The 18074-nt window shown below is 38.5% G+C and overlaps 1 protein-coding gene across 7 annotated transcripts in view; it reads right to left on the reverse strand.

The window, feature by feature from the left end:
* Positions 1 to 6363: 6363 nt before the first annotated feature.
* The window catches only part of SMOC2 (SPARC related modular calcium binding 2), a 201526-nt gene continuing 189815 nt past the window's right edge, over positions 6364 to 18074 (reverse strand). For 4 of the 7 annotated variants that reach the window (XM_089529984.1, XM_089529983.1, XM_089529980.1 and 1 more), the window contains 5 exons: positions 16819 to 16830; positions 15337 to 15439; positions 11653 to 11927; positions 10709 to 10749; positions 6364 to 7988 (listed from right to left, as the gene is read on the reverse strand). In XM_089529984.1, coding sequence (XP_089386110.1) covers positions 7965 to 7988; positions 10709 to 10749; positions 11653 to 11927; positions 15337 to 15439; positions 16819 to 16830 — 455 coding nt within the window. In that variant the 3' untranslated portion in view covers positions 6364 to 7964. The remainder of the gene's footprint in view (positions 7989 to 10708; positions 10750 to 11652; positions 11928 to 15336; positions 15440 to 16818; positions 16831 to 18074) is intronic. The other 3 variants (XM_089529982.1, XM_089529981.1, XM_089529985.1) reach the window with 2 other exon arrangements.

An 18074-nucleotide genomic window follows, 5' to 3' on the forward strand; every position in this document is an offset into this window, starting at 1 on the left:
AAACACTTCCCTTGGATCTTCCTGTTACCATGTGACCAAGGAAGTCCCATCAACAGACCCCCCCCCCCCCCGAAAATGGAGGCTCACGCATATTCAAGCCCCATTGAAAATAGCGGAGGTCACCCCTCCATGGATATTCAAGGTCGTGGATCTCAGATCTGTGAGTTAGGAGGAGCGACTGTAGTTCTGTTTTAGCCATGTTAAGTTTTAAGCACTGATGAAGCATCCATGCAGATATACCAGAGAGACATGATGAAACTTGCTGTTCAATGTCTGAAGAAAGTTCTGGAGTGGAAAAGTACAATTGGGTATCATCGACATATAGATGATATTGAAAACCATAGAGCTAATAAGATTACCTAAAGACAGAGTGTATAGGAAGAACAACAATGGACCCAGGACAGAGCCTTGTGGAACTCCAATTGGTAATGAGATGGAAGTAAAGACCTGACCTCCAGCTACAACAGTCTATTCAAAAGGTATGACCTAAAGCAATTAAGAACTAAATCAAAAAATCCTAGCTCCTGGAGCAAATCTACCAAAAGATTATGACTGTATCAAAAGCAGCAGAAAGATCAAGAACAAGAACTGAGTGTAGGCCTTTTGACTTGGCCAAAAGAAGATCATCTGCAATCTTTGTGAGAGTCATCTTTGTAGAGTGTAAAGGACGAAAGCCAGATTGAAAAGGATCCATCATGGAGTTGGTAGATAGAAACTCAAGACAGTGAAAGTAAACAGCACATTTAAAAACTTTAGAAAGGAAAGCTGGAAGTCAAAAGTATTATAGGTGAAGTCAAAACAAAATCAGTTACTACTAACAAAAAGATAGACAATTAGAGTCAATAAAATAAACGGTAAGGGTTCAGACCAAGGAAGTCAGTTTTGTGTTGTCTAGTCTAGGGAATGTATGAAGAGGAGTATGGAAGGTATTTTAAGTTTAGGGGAGGGGGAGGGGGGAGGGAAGGGGACGATAGAGACGAATGTTATTGGTTTATGTTATATGTTATATGTTACATGTTATGTATGTGTACTTTATTTGTAATAAATAAAATTAAAAATTAAAAAAAAAAAAGAAAGGAAAGCTGGAAGTGAGATAGGATGATAGAAGCGGGGAAAGGGTCAGGATGGGAGAAACCAATACATGTTTAAATGCAGAGGGGAAAGGACCAGTAAAGAGAAAGATTAATAATATAAAGAAGAGAAGTCAGTATAGCAGGGGCATCAGCGATTATAAAATGGAAAATGGAAAGGAATCACATCAAGAGAACAGGTTGATGGATTCGAAGAAGTCAACAACTTAAATTGTTCGTCCAGCGAGATGGGAGAAAAAGCAGAAAATTTTACCAATATAGATGACTGAAATGCCAGAACAGCAGAAGAAACAGGAACCTCAAGATTGGAGTGGATGGTTTCGATATTAGTATTGAAATAAGTTGCAAAATCATTAGGAGAGAAATAGGGAGGAATAGGTGGAAAAGAAAGCTTTAGCAAAGAATTAAAGGTAAAAAGAGATGCTGTGGACATCATTTATTGGCATTGATCAATGATACATACTATTTCTATTTAGCCATTGAAATAGCACGAGAGAAGGAAAAAAGAACAAATTTATAATGGATAAAATCTGCCATTCCCTGGTCTTTTTTCATAAATGCTCAGCTGCTCAAGAACAAGAACGAAGATACCGAATGATAGGAGTGAGCCAGCCCTGTGGCTTAGTATTGATGCACATTGATAGAGGGGAAAAACTGTCAAGGGTTGCTGGTAGAGTTGAGTTAAGAGACAGCTAGATCCACAGAGTCACCAAAATGCAATGAGGAGTCCAATGCCTGGCAGAGGTCTCAGGATTAACAGAGTAAAGATCTCAAAAAGAATGATGAACAATTCAACATGGTGGCGGACTATGGGTAAGTGAGAAAGAACTAAGATAATGGTTAGATAGTGGAAATTCACTGGCTGCATAATCAGAGATCGCACACTTTTTAATAAGAACAAAAGGCTATTGCCTTTGAGATCCAGTTTGTTTCCATAACACATGAACTGAGGACAACTACAATTTCAGGTCAGTAATGTTCATGTGGTTGGTGTCACTTGGTTTGAAGGGGGACAATGGAGAGGCGGCAGCAGAGGAGGACCATCCCACCACTCTACTGATGCCTTGTTTGCCTGCTCCCTACGTGGCCTGCTGCTGCCTTGCAAAATTGCTGCTGGGAGGAGGGTTACATCAGCCTCCAGGCAGCCAACTGGGGAGAAATCAGGGGAGGAGCTGTGCCAAGCCCCAAATGAAAGACACTGCCCCCCAACAGTGCCAGTTGCTTTGGGGGGAGTGGTGCTGTGGCTAGGGATGTAAAGAATATTCTCCAAAATATGAAAATTAGTAGAAATATGTTTAATTTGAAAATTTCGAAAGCATTTTATAGAGAAGAAATTCTGATCACTTCTCGATCATGAGTAAGAATTTTGATTTTTAATCATTTCCAAATGAAGAGAAGAGAAGAAACTTTCAGCTGACAAATTCGACCTACAGGATTTGGGTATTTTGCGTAAGAAAAGCTACCATTCATCCTGGGTTTTACCAGAGGCTATTTTCTTTGTTAGGGTGATTCCCCCCCCCCCATCTTTGCTCACTCACAGCTTTACTTTGAAAAACAAAAGAGAACAAAAGGGGAGGCATTTTGTGTGTTGGTGGTAGATAAGACATTCTGTCCTTTATGCCATGCTCTTTTGGGATGCATCACACACTCTTATTCATGGATATTTTGAACTCTCCTTGCCAAATATATATATATATATATATATATATATATATATATATATATAATCTGTACACTGATAACACTCAGCTGTTATTCTATTTTTTTAATTGATTGTATGTACAGCACTGTGTAAATTTACAGCGCTCTATAAATAAAGCTTAATATTAACACTAATAACAAGCAATTCTGGTCTGATTTTTGGCATTCAAAACAAGAGACCTCGAGCAATAGCCATCTTGTTCTAAAGGAGAAGCATTCATGAAAGTTTCCACCAAGGAACATACCTTGTTTTAAACCCAAAATGTAGAACATTGGCGGGATACAAACTCCCCATGTATTGGGGCCAGGGCAGCCACAGCAGCAGCCCTGAGGCCCCAATCTGGTGCTTTTCAGGACCAGGGAGAAGCGGCAAAATGCCTCTCCTCCCTGGTCCCAAAAAAGGGTGTCCTTGGGGCTTCATGCCCAGGACACCCCAGGAGCCACCCAGAAGCTGCTGACAGGAGAGAAAGGGGCCGCTTGGTCCCTTTCTCCCAGCTTTGTTCCTGCAGCTGTTTGGTGGCTGAGGGAACGAGGCACTCACCAAGAAGGAGCTCTGTTTTGGAGCTCCTTCTGGTGCCGCTGAAAGGGTGTCACAAGCACCCTGCAGTGGCGTGAGCAGGCCATGCCCACACCATGCTATTTGGCTGTGGTGCAGCCATTATCACACTGCAGGTACGTGCTAGGGTTGCGGGGCGTTTGTAAAGGACACTCCGAGGCAACCCTAGCACGTATCCAGGCCAGTACAAAGTGCTGGTCTGGAAAGCACCATTATTACATCAAATTCAGTGAAAATGCTATGCTGTTCACACTTGGTCACTTAATGGAGCTTTTGAGATGTGGCTCAGTAAATGCTAAAGTATAAGAAAGGACATGTTTTCATGACCATGTTGGCTCTGGGATTCTACAAAATATAGCCCCAAAAGTAACTTTCCAAGCTCTAGATTTTTGATACTTAGGACTGCTACAGATCGGCACAAAAATCTGTCTTCCAGTCATCTTGGGAGCATGCCGTATGCATGATGCATGCCCCCATGATGCCCGGAAGACAGCTTCATGCCACCTGGCTGCCCGCATGGCAGCTAGCTTTTGAGCATTTCAGTGGCACGGCATTAGATGCTGCACACCACCGGAGCCCTGTAAAGCCATGGTAGGACAGGAAAAGCTGGCTTTTTGCTGGCGCAAAAAGGAATGGCGTTTTGCCGCTCCCTTTTGGGCTGGCAAAAAGGTGGATTGGGGCTGCAGCAAACGCAAACGCATGCTTTCTCAGTGGCAGTCTGTTCCACCCCTTACTTAGGAATTATAACAGTGAAGACTTTTGATGGAGGAAGAAACATTTGTTATTCTGTTTGTTGAATGTTTTCCACATGTGCTTTTGGTTAAGTGAACTGCAAAAAAATAGTTGGGATAGTGAGCACAATTTGCACCAGTTATTTACTGTAATCAGTCTAAAGTTCAGGCATCAATAAAGTTAACTGGTTTGTATTTAATGTCAAAGTAATTACCCTCTAATTACATCAATTTGCCTTCTTTTAAAAAAGTTAAGTGAAAGCTATAAACCTTTCACTCTCCACATTAGAAGGGTTTGTGTGTTTTGTTTTGTTTTTGACACCGGTTTCTAATACAGGAAAACTAGTTACATAATATCTGAGTGTAAATATGTCAGGTGTATTATCTAAATTATCCTTGTCAAGGAAGAGTTCAGTAACCAGCACAAATCTACCCTTTATTACATACTGTGAAGAGTACAATTTTTTTGTGATATGCCAAGCTGAGTCACCTTGTCTGACTTAGACATATTTAACAAATTTCTTTTTTGCATTTTCCTGCAGAGGAAATCTGTCAACAAACGTCTTATGTTCTTTCCCTCTCTTGTTCTTTCACATATTGAAATTTACTTAACATCACTCTATACAGTTAATATTTTATTTCTTCATAGTTCAGTATCACAGTACTGTCGGACAAGCAAAACACCTTGCACAATCAGAGCCTTTTGAGTGCTACTTATTAACTGGCCATACATTTGTTTTTCATTTCTCTTTTCCACATGCATCTAAACTCCTGTCACAAAGTTCTTTTCCTTTGGCTTTTATTATCAGTTTGAATTCTACATTTCTATAATTCTGCATGCAGCTGTAAATGCAATGGTCAGAATTCACTGGAGACTTATGTCTTTGAAAGAGGATTTATATCTGCAGGACTTCGAACTGAGCAGTATCACAATGGGTGAAGATGGATTGGGGTTCTGGTGAACAGAACAGATAAGATCTGCTTTTTTGGCCTGCAAAAAACCAGCCTTTTCTGCCTCACTGTGGCTTGAAGCTGGATTTAAGACACTCTGGAGGTATGTGGCATATAAACATTGCTCCACTGGAGCATCATGAAGCCTCCTGTGTCTGGGCAGCCTGGCAACTTCAAGCCGGCTTCCAGCCATCATCGGGACATACAGCATCTAAACACCACATGCCAATGACACTCTGAAGCAGGCTTTTTTCATCTGTCTGTTCATGCTTCAGGTCTGTATTCAGCCAACGGTTGCTGTTATATGACTGTGTAGGGGAAGAAGCAACAAAATCATTGTGTATCAGGAGCAATGGGCAATGAGACCTAATGTGCATTGAGAATTATGCACAATGGAACTCAGTGTGCATTGGGATTGATTCATAATGAGATCCAATGTGCATCTGGACTGATGTGCAATGGGATCAATGTATAATGGGACATCAACTAGCTAGTGTGCATTTGGGCACACTTACAGGTGTCCTGTTATACATCTTCACAGTTCACCTATAGGGTTCCTTAGTTTCTCTACTACATAGCTAAGTATGCCTAAACTTACACAATACAGAGTGATAAAGAATCTGACCATCATTTTGATCTACAATGCAGTCTTTTCAGCAAGAGATTTGAGCCAGAATGCAATTATCTTCTCTAGCTAATCCATATCTAATTCCACATGCCTCATTTTAGTGAACTCAAGAGATTGTGGATTCTTGTTCATGCACTGAGGCAAGATCACATTGATTAATACCATCAGGTAGCTTTATAGTATTAAATGGTCACCACCTTGAAGGCACCAGATCCCACCTGATCTTGAAAACTAAATAGGGTCAGGCCTAGTTAGTACTTGGATAGGGACAACCAAGGAATGCTAGGCAGTTTGGTTATATTTCAGAGGAAGGTAATAGCAAACCACCTCTGCATATTTCTTGCCTATGAAAACTCTATGAAATTAAGGAGTTGAATTTGCTAGCTAGCTGCTAGCTTTGGCATGGTGTGAGTCTAAGGCTTGTCAATGGAAGCAAGGTGACTATAGCATAGGATTCATAGGTGAATACTATTCCATCAGCCAGTTGTGTGCTGGGATCCTCAGGAGTTCCTATAGTTGTTCCTGGAAAGTGGAGGGGGGACATGTGTGAATGATATAAGGAAAGAAAACGTACATGTTCTGATATATCTCTGTGTTCAACAAATTGTTCTGGCTATTTATGTATTTTAGAAGAATAACAAAACAGACTCAATTTCATAGCATACTATATGTTTAATCTAAACAGATTAAATTCAGAGTTTAGCATTATAAAAAAACATCAAATAAATTTGGGGGTTTGTGTTGTTTTTACAAAGATAAACATACATTAGCATTTTTGTTCTGTACTCCACAAATCTCTAACCACAAGACTAATTTGCTTTTACTCAGTTCCACAAAGTACAAAGATTTCCAATAGTATATTATCATGTAGCTATGTATGCAGATATAAATACAGAGGCTGCATCAGAACATGATAATCAACTGTTATTTCTATGTCCTGTCTAGTCTATAATGTTTGATGAACAATAGAGATAATGAGCAATGAACAATTGCTACAATCCTGAAGGGACACTTTGTAATTTTTTTTTTTTTTTGGGGGGGGATACCCACAGTGTGTGTCTACCCTGTGCATTCATCTCTCTGGCTGGTTAAAATTTAATGCTGTCCAAGGTCTGAAGCTCAGCTCATTATTATTTTTTATTCTTTTTCAAATCTTTTGTTATGAAGTTCAGTTCACATCTGCAAGTTTTTGTCCCCTTAAGACATTCCAGGAAAGAGGTGAAAAAAACCAAAACATCTCCAAGAGATTGGAAAGACATGAAAACTTGTAAGAACATCTCTCAGATGGCAAGAAGGATGCCCTAAGGGAGAGCTTGTGCTGACTGCAACTCTTTAACATAACTGCTCATAATTTGTTCAAGTGATAGTTTTACCTTTGTAGATCCTGGGGCACCAAAAGTCATGTATCATAGTCCAGCCAACTGTAAGGAACACTTGACAAGCCTGCTTCACCCTCTTTGTCTCCTTATAATTAGATTTACAATACTGAACAAATATTCCCCTTTATTACATTATTATGTCTATTCTAAAGCTTGGGAGAAGCAATCATGAGTGACATAATGAACTTCTTGTCAGTTTGTTGGCAGGCTAAACCATCCAAAAAAGCAAAAGGAATTGAAAATAAAATAAACATATTATAATAATGTCCTCTAAAAAGATAGAGAAAAAAATCTACAAGAACCTAAAGACAAAAAGACAAAAAAAAAAGCTTTTAAAATCCTTTAGTGGTTGCATTCTTGATGTACAGTTGTGCTCTGGAGAAGCCCAAAACAATAGTCTGAAAACAACAACACCTTAAACACCAACAGAGTGTTTATAAATGGTGCCTATGAAGTCAACATCAGTTTCCAGCCTTTGCTTGGACTTTGGAACATGCAACCTCAAACACAGATTACATAACATTGTGAATACAGCAGACTTCAAATAAAGCTAGTTTTCTGTATAACTGTTAACAATATTAGTAGTTTATGCAGAAAACAATCAATACAACTGAAAAGAAAAAACACTAAATCTAGTCCCTATGTCAGTGTCTAGCAGAACATTCTTTCAAAAAAAGATTAAATGCAAACTTGTACACCTCCATCACGTACAGATTTGAGACAACAAAAAGGCACATACATTGTATGTGATAATAGTTTAAAACAAGCTGTTACTACATTTTCACAGATTTTAATGTCTGTTTAAATATCTCATTTCTACAAAGTGAATTTACATTTAAAGTACAAAGTGCAAATACTACATTTTTATTGCCTTTTGGTGAGGGAGTCTCCCTCATGTCCGAGAGATCTGCCTTGAATATGAAGTGTTCAGCCTTGCTTCTTTGAGGTTTGCTGTCAAAGAGAATTGGAGAAAACAGGATGTTATAAGTATATTAGTAAGAGTATATATGGTGGCATTACAATAACAAACAATAATTTTCATTTATGTTCAGCATGAATGTGTGCAGATGGTCTGGAAACCATGTTCTAAAAGGAGTGGCTTAGGAAACTGGTATGTTTAGCCAGGGGAAGAGAAGGTTAAGAGGTGACATGATAGCCATGTTTAAATATCTGAAAAGGTGTCATACTGAGGATGGAGCAAGCTTTTTTTCTGCTGTTACAGAGTCTAGGACATGGAGCAATGGATCAAACTACAGGAAAAGAGATTCCACCTAAACATTAGGAACAACTTTCTGATAATAGAAGCCATTTGACAGTGTAAAACACTGCCTTGGAATGTGGTAGAGTTTCCCCTTCAGAGGTTTTTAAACAGAGGCTGGGTGGCCATCTGTTTGTAGTGCCATCCAGAATTATATATTCCTGCATGGCAGGAGATTGGACTGGAAGACCCCTACGGTCTATGATTCTATGATTCAGTATAAAAATATTCTCAACTAATGGTTCTCAGTCTTCAACCCTCCAAATGCTTTGCACTTCAATTCCCAGAAATCCCAGGCAGCATTGTGAGTGTTCAGGAATTCTGGAAGTTGAAATCCAAGACATCTGGAACACTAACAATTAAAAACTATGGGTCTAGATCTATAGAAGCTTGTAAATACATGATAATAGTACCTACACAGAACCTACCACATGTCCACTGTAGCTAATATCACTAGGATTGTGAATATTTGTTTCATTCTCAGAGACTTCAAAATAATTTGTGTCCCCCCCACAAAAACTATAGATTAAAAAAAAAACCAACATACTGGTGTTTTAGCTCTTGTCAAAGAATGAAAAATCATGTGCCAATTGACAATATTATTCCTCCACTTTTTTCAAGAATAAAAATGAAAAAAAAATTGCCCAAATCCTTTATTGGAAATAAATTATCTGCTCTCATCATTTTATGCTTCATGATGATTCATTTGCTTTCCATCTAGATGGTTATCAGAACACATCACACTGAATCTATCTGTCAGGTAAATTGTCATTGTTATGGATCATGCATTAGTGAGCTGCAATACTTTACTATCTTTATCAGATTAAAACTGTTAAAGGAAGAAGTAATCTTTTTTTGGTGGTACTAAGAAATCAAAAGTGCACTGTGACTTTATCACTGGACCTAGAATGGAGGGTTTTCAGTAATCTTTCACAGTGAGAAATGGAAGGACTGATTTAGTATTGCTACTGCACCTCACAATCCAGATGCAAAAATGTATATTTTCAAGCCTGCTGGTCCACACATGTGGCAAGGACATGATTTACAACCATGAGAGTAAGCTAAGGTAAAAGACATATGCTGAAAAATCAGCCTGTGTGTTCATCGGTACAGTCCCTCTGGGATCATACCACTCCAGAATAACAGATAGGGTATCATAATTTGACACCTCACCACAAAAATAGGCTAAAATCTTACCACACCAGAGAGAGGGAGCTTAGCACAGTCATTCCACACACACAAGGGAGTATTCATAACTATGACCTCTCACATGCAGTCTGAAAAAAATTCCAATTTAGAATTCTATCACCTCAGTTCACCACCTCCTTCACCATAATGTACAGATCAGCTCTGGATTCAATGAAAAAGGCTAGATCCCTTATTATCACCTCCTGTTGCCCATTTCCCCCAATAGCTGTTCTCTTTTAGGTGGGTGGTTTCTTTTAAATTGTTTCTTGTCAGGCATATTCATTTCCAAAGCCTTCCTTTCAAGCATGTCTTCTTGTGATGAAAGCCACCTTTGGCATCTGTGAGAAACCTTTATAGCCTCACATGGCTACAGCCGTTAACTGGCACCAGATGGTTTGTACAACTAGGACCATTTCAAGGCTATCATTTCACAGTATAAGCTTTTAAAATAATTGAGACTGAGTCAGCAGAAAAGATTTAAAGAAATAAAGAAAGTCAAAGTCTGAAACGATTGTACAATTTCACTCTATCCAATACATGTTGCTATCAGATTACAGGAAACCAAGAGGAGAAGAAAAGTAGGAGATCCATGTTATGCTTTGAGTGCAGAGTAAGGCACGTGGGGCAGCAAGAGCAATTATAGAATTAAAATAACCTTTCAAATCGCTTTGAGTTCTACCAGAGTAATTGTTTTCAGACTGCCTTGTTTAAAATGTCAGTGATGTGCAGAGAGTTAAACTTCTGAGAGGATGAGAAATGAACACATTTTCTTAGCTGTGAGAAGATTCTCTATCAAAGGTGTGAAAACCCACACTAAATTAACACTGGCTTTAGAAAATGTAAAAGCATGAACATCCAGCAAATTGCAATAATGAAGTGTGGCTTCATATGATTGTTTGGTGGTGGCTTGCTCCGTCCCACACCACTTTAAGTGATGTAATTCCATCCTACTGAATCCTAGGATTTTAAAGGTTTTTCATCTTCTCTGCCAAAGTGGTAGTGCCTCACAAAACTATCAATCCCAAGGTTCTGTAGGAAGGACTCCAGTGCTGTCAAGCTGCATTGTTTCTACAGTGTAGAAATGAAAATCTTGACCCCCCCCCCCAAAAAAAAAAATTCCATTTTTAAATGGGTGCACATATGTGTCTTTGGCTACCAACAAGCCACAGAGACTGGATACAGCTCAAAGCAATAGAGCATTGGATGGCTTCTTTTCTGTACTCACCTGCCTGTTGGAAGGAGTACTTTCACCATTATTTTTTGGAGCTGTCAAGGAGAAGGAAAAATGTGTTAGTTCACACTAAAATTTTAGCCCTAATCAGTCATTTGTTCTACATCAAACTGAATGTGGGAAAGAGGAAAGCATAATAAACCTGTCCTATTGCCTTTGCCTTTTCCTCATGTGGAGAGTGATTGTCTGAAGATGACAGTCTCTGAATGGAGGTTCTCCTCTTTAAACTGTTACTCCCCACATCTGGAAAGTGTGTGGTGGGGGAAGGTGCCTACATGTTGCACACATTCGCACTTACACAAAAGGGAGGCAAATCCAGGCTTCTCTTTTCCTCCCCCTCACCAGTTCCTTCTCTTTCTCAAGTATGTGCCTGGTTTAACTGTGAAGCTTCTTCGTTAGAACATTTTTGTTGGCTTCCAAAATTTCTGGCTGCTTGCCATTTTAATCCCTGTGTTTACTGAACCCCTATTTCCTTGATAGTTCTGTAATTTTTTTTTTGGGGGGAGGGGTGCATTGATCATTCTACCTGTGAATTCTCATTATTTCACTACAAATTTCAGGCTTTTATTGGATTCACCCATGGAACATAATGTGATATCAAACTGCTGTAGAGTGTAGATATGACCACAGCATGCTCAGTGACTATGGAAGGAAGGATGAAACTGAAAAGGAATAGAAAATCAGGGAGAGAGTGGGAATGGAAAGGAATGTCTGGTATCATTATCAGCAAGCACATGACCTTGCTCCATTTTGTTCTTGGACCTGTTTGCTACCTCCAAAAAACATAGCTGAATGAGGAGTTGGTGGCTTTGGGAACAGCAGTCACTACTACCTCATGAAAATCCAGGTGAAAGAGATCCCTACCTCTACCCAGTGCCCAGTCTTTTCCAAGCAAACATTAGATAGAAAATGAAAAGCTGGTCAGAAAATCCTCTTACTATGGCGTTTCTTTGTGTCTGCTTTATTGTCTTCTTTTGTTACACCCAGGCAACCCATTAATTCTGAAACTGTTAAGGATTTGTCATTATTCACATCACAGTATTCCACAAACTTTTTCACACATTTCTTGGGCTTGGATTTCTTCCTCAGGAATCTTTTAAATGGCTTGATTTCTTTTTTCCCAATGTCACCACTAGCATTTTTATCCAGTTGTTTAAAATACCAGTGGACAACTCTCTCCTCCAAAGTGTGATTTGGATCTGGTTCCGAAAGCCTGAAAAAGATCATTGAGTAAATATAATCATGAATACCAGTTAAAAGGTAAGCACACACACAAAAATGATTTCATTGCACATGGGAAGTTATTCTGGATTACAGTTGCCATATTTAAAACTGAAGAGAACTCCTTTACATTTAATGTTTGTATAAAAGATGAAATTTCTGCAAGTGTTTCTTGTCATGTAACCAGGTAACAAGCAACACTGACTGAAATTCTCTCTTCTACATAAGCATTAAAGGTACAGGAACTCTCTCTAGTTTGCATTTTGGCACCGTACTTTGGACTTCTGGGACCTTCAGTTTCGTCCAACATATTCACACAACACCACATCCACACACGCCATCCTGCACCAACTTCCTCTTACTAATATCTAATGGTTCCTGGGTGCATATTAGAATGCCTACTGCTCTCACACCACCATGCACTGAAAAGAAAGATCAACGCAGCAGGAAAATGTATTTTCAAGTATGTTTATCCACCACCTGTATTCTCTCCAACAATCTCCTAAACCATGCTTCTAGCTAGAAAAGAGTAGTAAAAATCTTATGTTAACTTCTCAGGCATTCCCCTCACAAATTTTCCATTCGATACAAGTCTATATCTTTTACTATGTCTGTCTATAGCTTTCCCATTGTCATTATTTTTTTTTCCATTCTATAAATTTTAGGACCTTAAGTTTAACAGCTGACTGTACTATCTCATTCACAGAAACACAGAAAACAGGCATTAGGAGACTGTCTAATTCTACTGAATTGTTTTAAGCCAGAGTAGATCCATTGAATCAACCTTTTAACAGTGAGTTAACACATAGGTAAATCTTATTCATTCATTGGGTCTCCTTTAGTTAGGAGTGTCTGGATTTGAGTCATGGGGGATTGTAGAATTTTATGTCCAACTGTTAACAAATTAGGCTGCAATCCTATGCCCATTTAACTGGCAATAACTCCCAGTGAACTAAAAACTATATGTATAAAAGAAAACAGGAACATGTTGCTGTCCAGATGTTGTTGAAGGGCAACTTCCAACAACTCCAGCCAGCACAGCCAATGATCAGGGAGTTGCAGCCCAACAATATCTGGAGAGGCATAGGTTTCCTGTCCTTGAGGTATAGGATAATACTTTCAGTGTTAATAAAATAAATGACTTATTGGCTATATCCGGGTAGCTGATTTCAGCAGTAGAGCCATATTCAAAACTAAAAATGTTGCAGTTCTGTCTGTGACTGCAGTATTCAAAATATTGGCACAATCCAGCTTGTGGTGTGAATTTGCAATCCTTTTGGTTTCATCAGGAGAGAATTCAACTAGATTCCAATGTGCTCAGATTTCAGTGGATAATTTATTACTAAAATGGAAGAAAGAAGGGACTTTTTTCCTCTTTATGACTTACCAGTGTGACTGAGTGAAAGACAGATATGGGAGAGAGAAAGTTAAATGATTGAGGTATAGCAATATGAGGAAAATTGTGATATCTCTGATATAGCTCTGGATTTCCCTGTGACAGGAGTAACAGCCACAGCAGGAGCAGAGAGTGTTGCTGAACATTATATCTTATCTCTTAAGGCATCATGTTGCATCAGAAAAAAGAAAAGCATTTTTCCACTTGGCACAAAATAAATAATTTGTAAAGTCTCTGAATTGCAGCAAGTAATGAATTTGTATAAACTTTGCAGTGTAAAACAGAAGCCCTACTCTTTTTCCTATGGGATATTTAAAACTACACTGCAGAAAATTAATCTGAATGTTTTTTTAGATTATTTTAGTGCCTTCACAATCAGCTTAGCATCTATTATTTCAGGATGCTGGCCCTGACCCATCTAAACGTAGTTTAGATAAAGTTCCAGTGAAACAATGCAACAAGCTGTTGCATTCAATGGGATTTAGTCATAGCTAACTTCACTTGGAAGGAGATTTAAATGTGTTAATTGACCCAATAATTAAAGGAAACCCCAGTTTCTTAAATCCCTTCTACCTTTGTTTTCCTGATTCATCAGGACCATTACTTGTGGGGAATATTTGTCCTCTTTGATTCTATCCCCTCAATAAACATAGCATGCATGGGACACCTTTAAATATGTTGAACTCTTGTTTAGAGAAAACATTGTAAAGATGAAACAACCCTTTTAAATGTGTGTGAAGTGGCTTTGAAATTATTATTGTCTGGCCATGAGGGAACACATGCTAACAGTAAGCTAATGGACATTGCAAGGCTTTACATTTTTGGAGGACTGTGGACAGTAGATCAGCTAGTGAAATGGACAAGGAAGTCAAAGAGGAGGTAATAAGAAAGAGGACAGTTAATTTCACACATTGATAGATTAATATTACATTGATTAGATTAATTTAACATTGATTTAATCATGATTAAAATAACTTGGTTGCAGGTTTGTAAATTATACTGCTTTCCTTATGTATGTGCATCTCGGCTGAAAATATGCTACCTAGTACATTACTGTTCAATAAGATGAAAACAAGGAGGATGGTGTGTGTGTGTGTGGGGGGGAGTAATCCTTTACTTTTTTATTAATGAAATGTTTCTCCTACTTTCTCACATAGGGCTCAGAGTGAATTCCCATCCATGTCGCCATCCATGACCTATTTAATGTAGCAATGCTGCTGCACAATGTATTTTCAGGGCTCTCACTGCATTTTCACTTTTTAAAAAAATTACCATGTTGAAAGTACATTGTGTCATGTTCTTTCTGTAAATAATAAAAAAAAACATTTCTAACAGTCAGTGATGCATCTCTAAGAAGGAAATGAGTGAAGTAGCTTAGACTGAAGCCTAAATACAGAAAGCTTCTTACTCTCAGTTAACAATGTATGAGAGATGGCAGTAATATTCTAGAGTAAGATTATTTATTCTGTACTTATTGTTCTTGGTTCCTTTATAATTTAAAAGTTCAGAGTTGAACTAAGTTTTAAATTATTTCATGTGTGTCTTATTAAGCTTATTAAGATCTAGTGCCTTTCCACAGAAGTAAACGAAAATGAATATGTGGCATGTGTACTATAGATACCATGGACTGCCAAAAAGACAAATAAATAGGTCCTTGAACAACTCAGAACTGAGTTCTCCCTGAAAACCAAGATGACTAAACTGAGACAGTTGTACTTAGGCCATATCAAGAGAAGATATGACTCACTAGAAAAGACAAAGGTAGAAGGCAGTAGGAAATAAGGAAGACCACATTCCAGAAGAATAGACACAATCAAGGGAGTTGTGGCCCTGAGTCTGAAAGACCTGATCAGGACTGTTGATGATAGGGTGACTTGGAGGTCTCTCATTCATAAGGGTACCATATGTTGAAGTTGATTTGATGGCACAACAACCATGTGGCATTTAGAATTATTTATCAAAACAGTTAAGAAAGTCTGATACTCTTGAAGCTAAGTAAACCTACCTGCTGGAAGACACTGAAGGGTCAGAAACTGCATGCACCATATCTGTGGAAAGTGCATCCAGAACACTGGTCAAGAATTCATTCTTCTTGGCTCCTGGACAACCTAAATGGAAAGAAATTTGTCTCATTTATTATCATATTGTTGGTAGCTGCTTCTTAGCTATGAATTGAAATACTGTACAAAGCCACATTTGAAATTTGAGCATATTTTAGTTCAAAATTAGGCTAAATCATGGGGAGGTAACATCATTGTAGCACAAGTTGTACACATAGCAATAGCACTTACATTTCTATACTGCTTTATAGTGATAAGCACTCTCTAAGTGGTTTACAGTGTGTTAGCCAATTGCCTCCAACAAGTTGGGTACTCATTTTCCCGACCTACGAAAAGCTGGTAGGCTGAGTCTATCTGGAGCTCTGCAAGATCAAACTCACAACGTTTGGGCTTCAGTACCAGCATTTAACCACTGTGCCACCAGGGCTCCATATAAATTTACAATTCATATTCTGTGTACCAGCAATCAATTCTGCCTGAAGTTAAGCACTTGTGTTGCATTGATTTTAAAGGAAGAATTATCCAGTTCTATGTACATTCATATGGCACCCAATATCGAGAACCATCAGTCCTTGATATTGCAGCCATAAAAAGATATTATATGAAATTACTTCAAATCCTAGCAAAGAGAAATTATATTTTGTTTGCTAAGGACCTATATCTGATCCTATCTTACTATGGGAAACATAAGTCTCCATACTGCCAGTTCTGCTCTGAGCTGTAAGTCCTCTGGCCAGGTGGTTAAGATAATGACGGGAAGGAACATGGCTTCAGACCTATGAATCATTTCTGAAACAATTATATCAATATGAAATCATTTAGTACAAGGAAACCAACTGGATTCCTGTTGCATGCAAATTACAAGGGAACCAAATGCTTGCCGGTAATGTGACATGAGCAACCAGGGTGTTCTTCTCATCAGGGTTTCTCAACATTTAAAAATTGTGATTTTCAACAATTTTATGAATATTTTCGAATAGTTTCCACTGTTTTATAGGCCACTACAAGCCTAATCCATACTTTGCTTTCTCTCCCCAAACCTTTTCAAGTTCATATATCAGCTTGCCGATACAAATAAGCAAACAAACAATAGGACATGATGGGTAACTGAATACAGTAGGTCCTTCATATCCATGGATTCTTTATCCATGGATTTAACCATCCATGGCTTGAAAATATTTTTAAAAAATTTAATTCCAGAAAGCAAACCTTGATTTGGCTATTTTATATAGGACACACTATTTCACTATGCCATTGTATTTAATGGAACTTGAGCATCCATGGATTTTGGTATCGACAGGGGGTTCTGGAACCAAGTCCCAGTGGATACTAAGGGCCCACTATACCAACCATTTATTTAGCAACAAGTGTTAATGATATATACTTCCAAATAAATTACTTTACAAGTAAACTGATATGATACATACCTTTAGTTAATACTATGAAGCATGTCCAGGGAAGGAAAAATGTTTATTTAGAAAGAGCAATTCATCATTTTCTATATACCTGTATCCGTTTTTTTATATGATAGTATCCTGAACCACACCTGAACCAAGGAAGTGGGTCAACATATATTCTCTAAAAATATGGCCATGATTCTCATCCCCAAATTATGCAAAGGGGAGAACCACTGGTGTCAGGAAGAGGATGGTCATTATATTCTTTGAAGTACAGAGAGGGTCACAGGGGCAAAGTCTTGCTTTTGCCCACCACTGGTCTGAAGTGATAGCAAAGAGTAGAGTTGGCCAGCCCAAAAACACAGTGATACTTCCCAATATCGAGAACAGGAATATCAGAACAAAGAATTTGTCCCTTTTGTCTGCCTGGGTCAAATTGTACTTCATACCTGCCAAATTTCTGATTGACATGCTGCTCTGGTGTTCATATGAGCACATTTGCTCCGTCTCTGCTCCCCTATTGCAGTAGTGCTTCCCATCACTAGCTATTGTAGTACAAATGGCAACCTGGGATTCTTTCACAGACCAAGTATGTGTCATGATCAGTTAACTTGGCAGGATCAAAACCCCTCACCTCAGGTTGTTAACATGACCATATAATGGCCTCAAAGCTAGCTTTGTTTCTATATGCGGTAATTGTATTGTGATATAATAATAATAATAATAATAATAATAATAATAATAATAATATATTTTCCTGCCTCTCCTGGGTGGATTGAGGTGGGATTACGGCATAATATAAAATATAATACAGTTAAATTGCAAATAATACAAACAGGTTCATAAAATGCAAAAATAACAATTAACATAGCAATAAAACCAGGATTTCACAAGCAATAGTGGGGTGGAATACTCTCTTCTGGGAGACCATTCCACAATCTTGGGGCAGCTATGCTAAATACTCTTTGGGAAGTTGAAGTGAATTTAGTTGTTGTTAGCTCTAGCAAATTCTTCCCCTTTGTTCTAAGAGTGCGGGGTGGATTATATAGGGAGATGTGTTCCCGTAAGTAACTCGGGCCCAGGCCATGTAGGACTTTAAAGGTAATAACCAAAACCTTGTATTGCCCCAGAAACAAATTGGGAGCCAGTGAAGATCTTTCATAACTGGTGTTACATGGTCAAACCTTGAGGATCCGGTGACCAATCTGGCTGCCATGTTCTGCACTAGTTGAAGCTTCCAAATTTGATACAAGGGTAGCCTCATGTAGAGTGCATTGCAGAAATCA

This window comes from Sceloporus occidentalis, unplaced genomic scaffold (genome assembly GCF_023333645.1).
Source record: "Sceloporus occidentalis isolate IW3139 unplaced genomic scaffold, rSceOcc1.0.p SCAF_6, whole genome shotgun sequence".
In the NCBI taxonomy this organism is placed as follows: domain Eukaryota; kingdom Metazoa; phylum Chordata; class Lepidosauria; order Squamata; family Phrynosomatidae; genus Sceloporus; species Sceloporus occidentalis.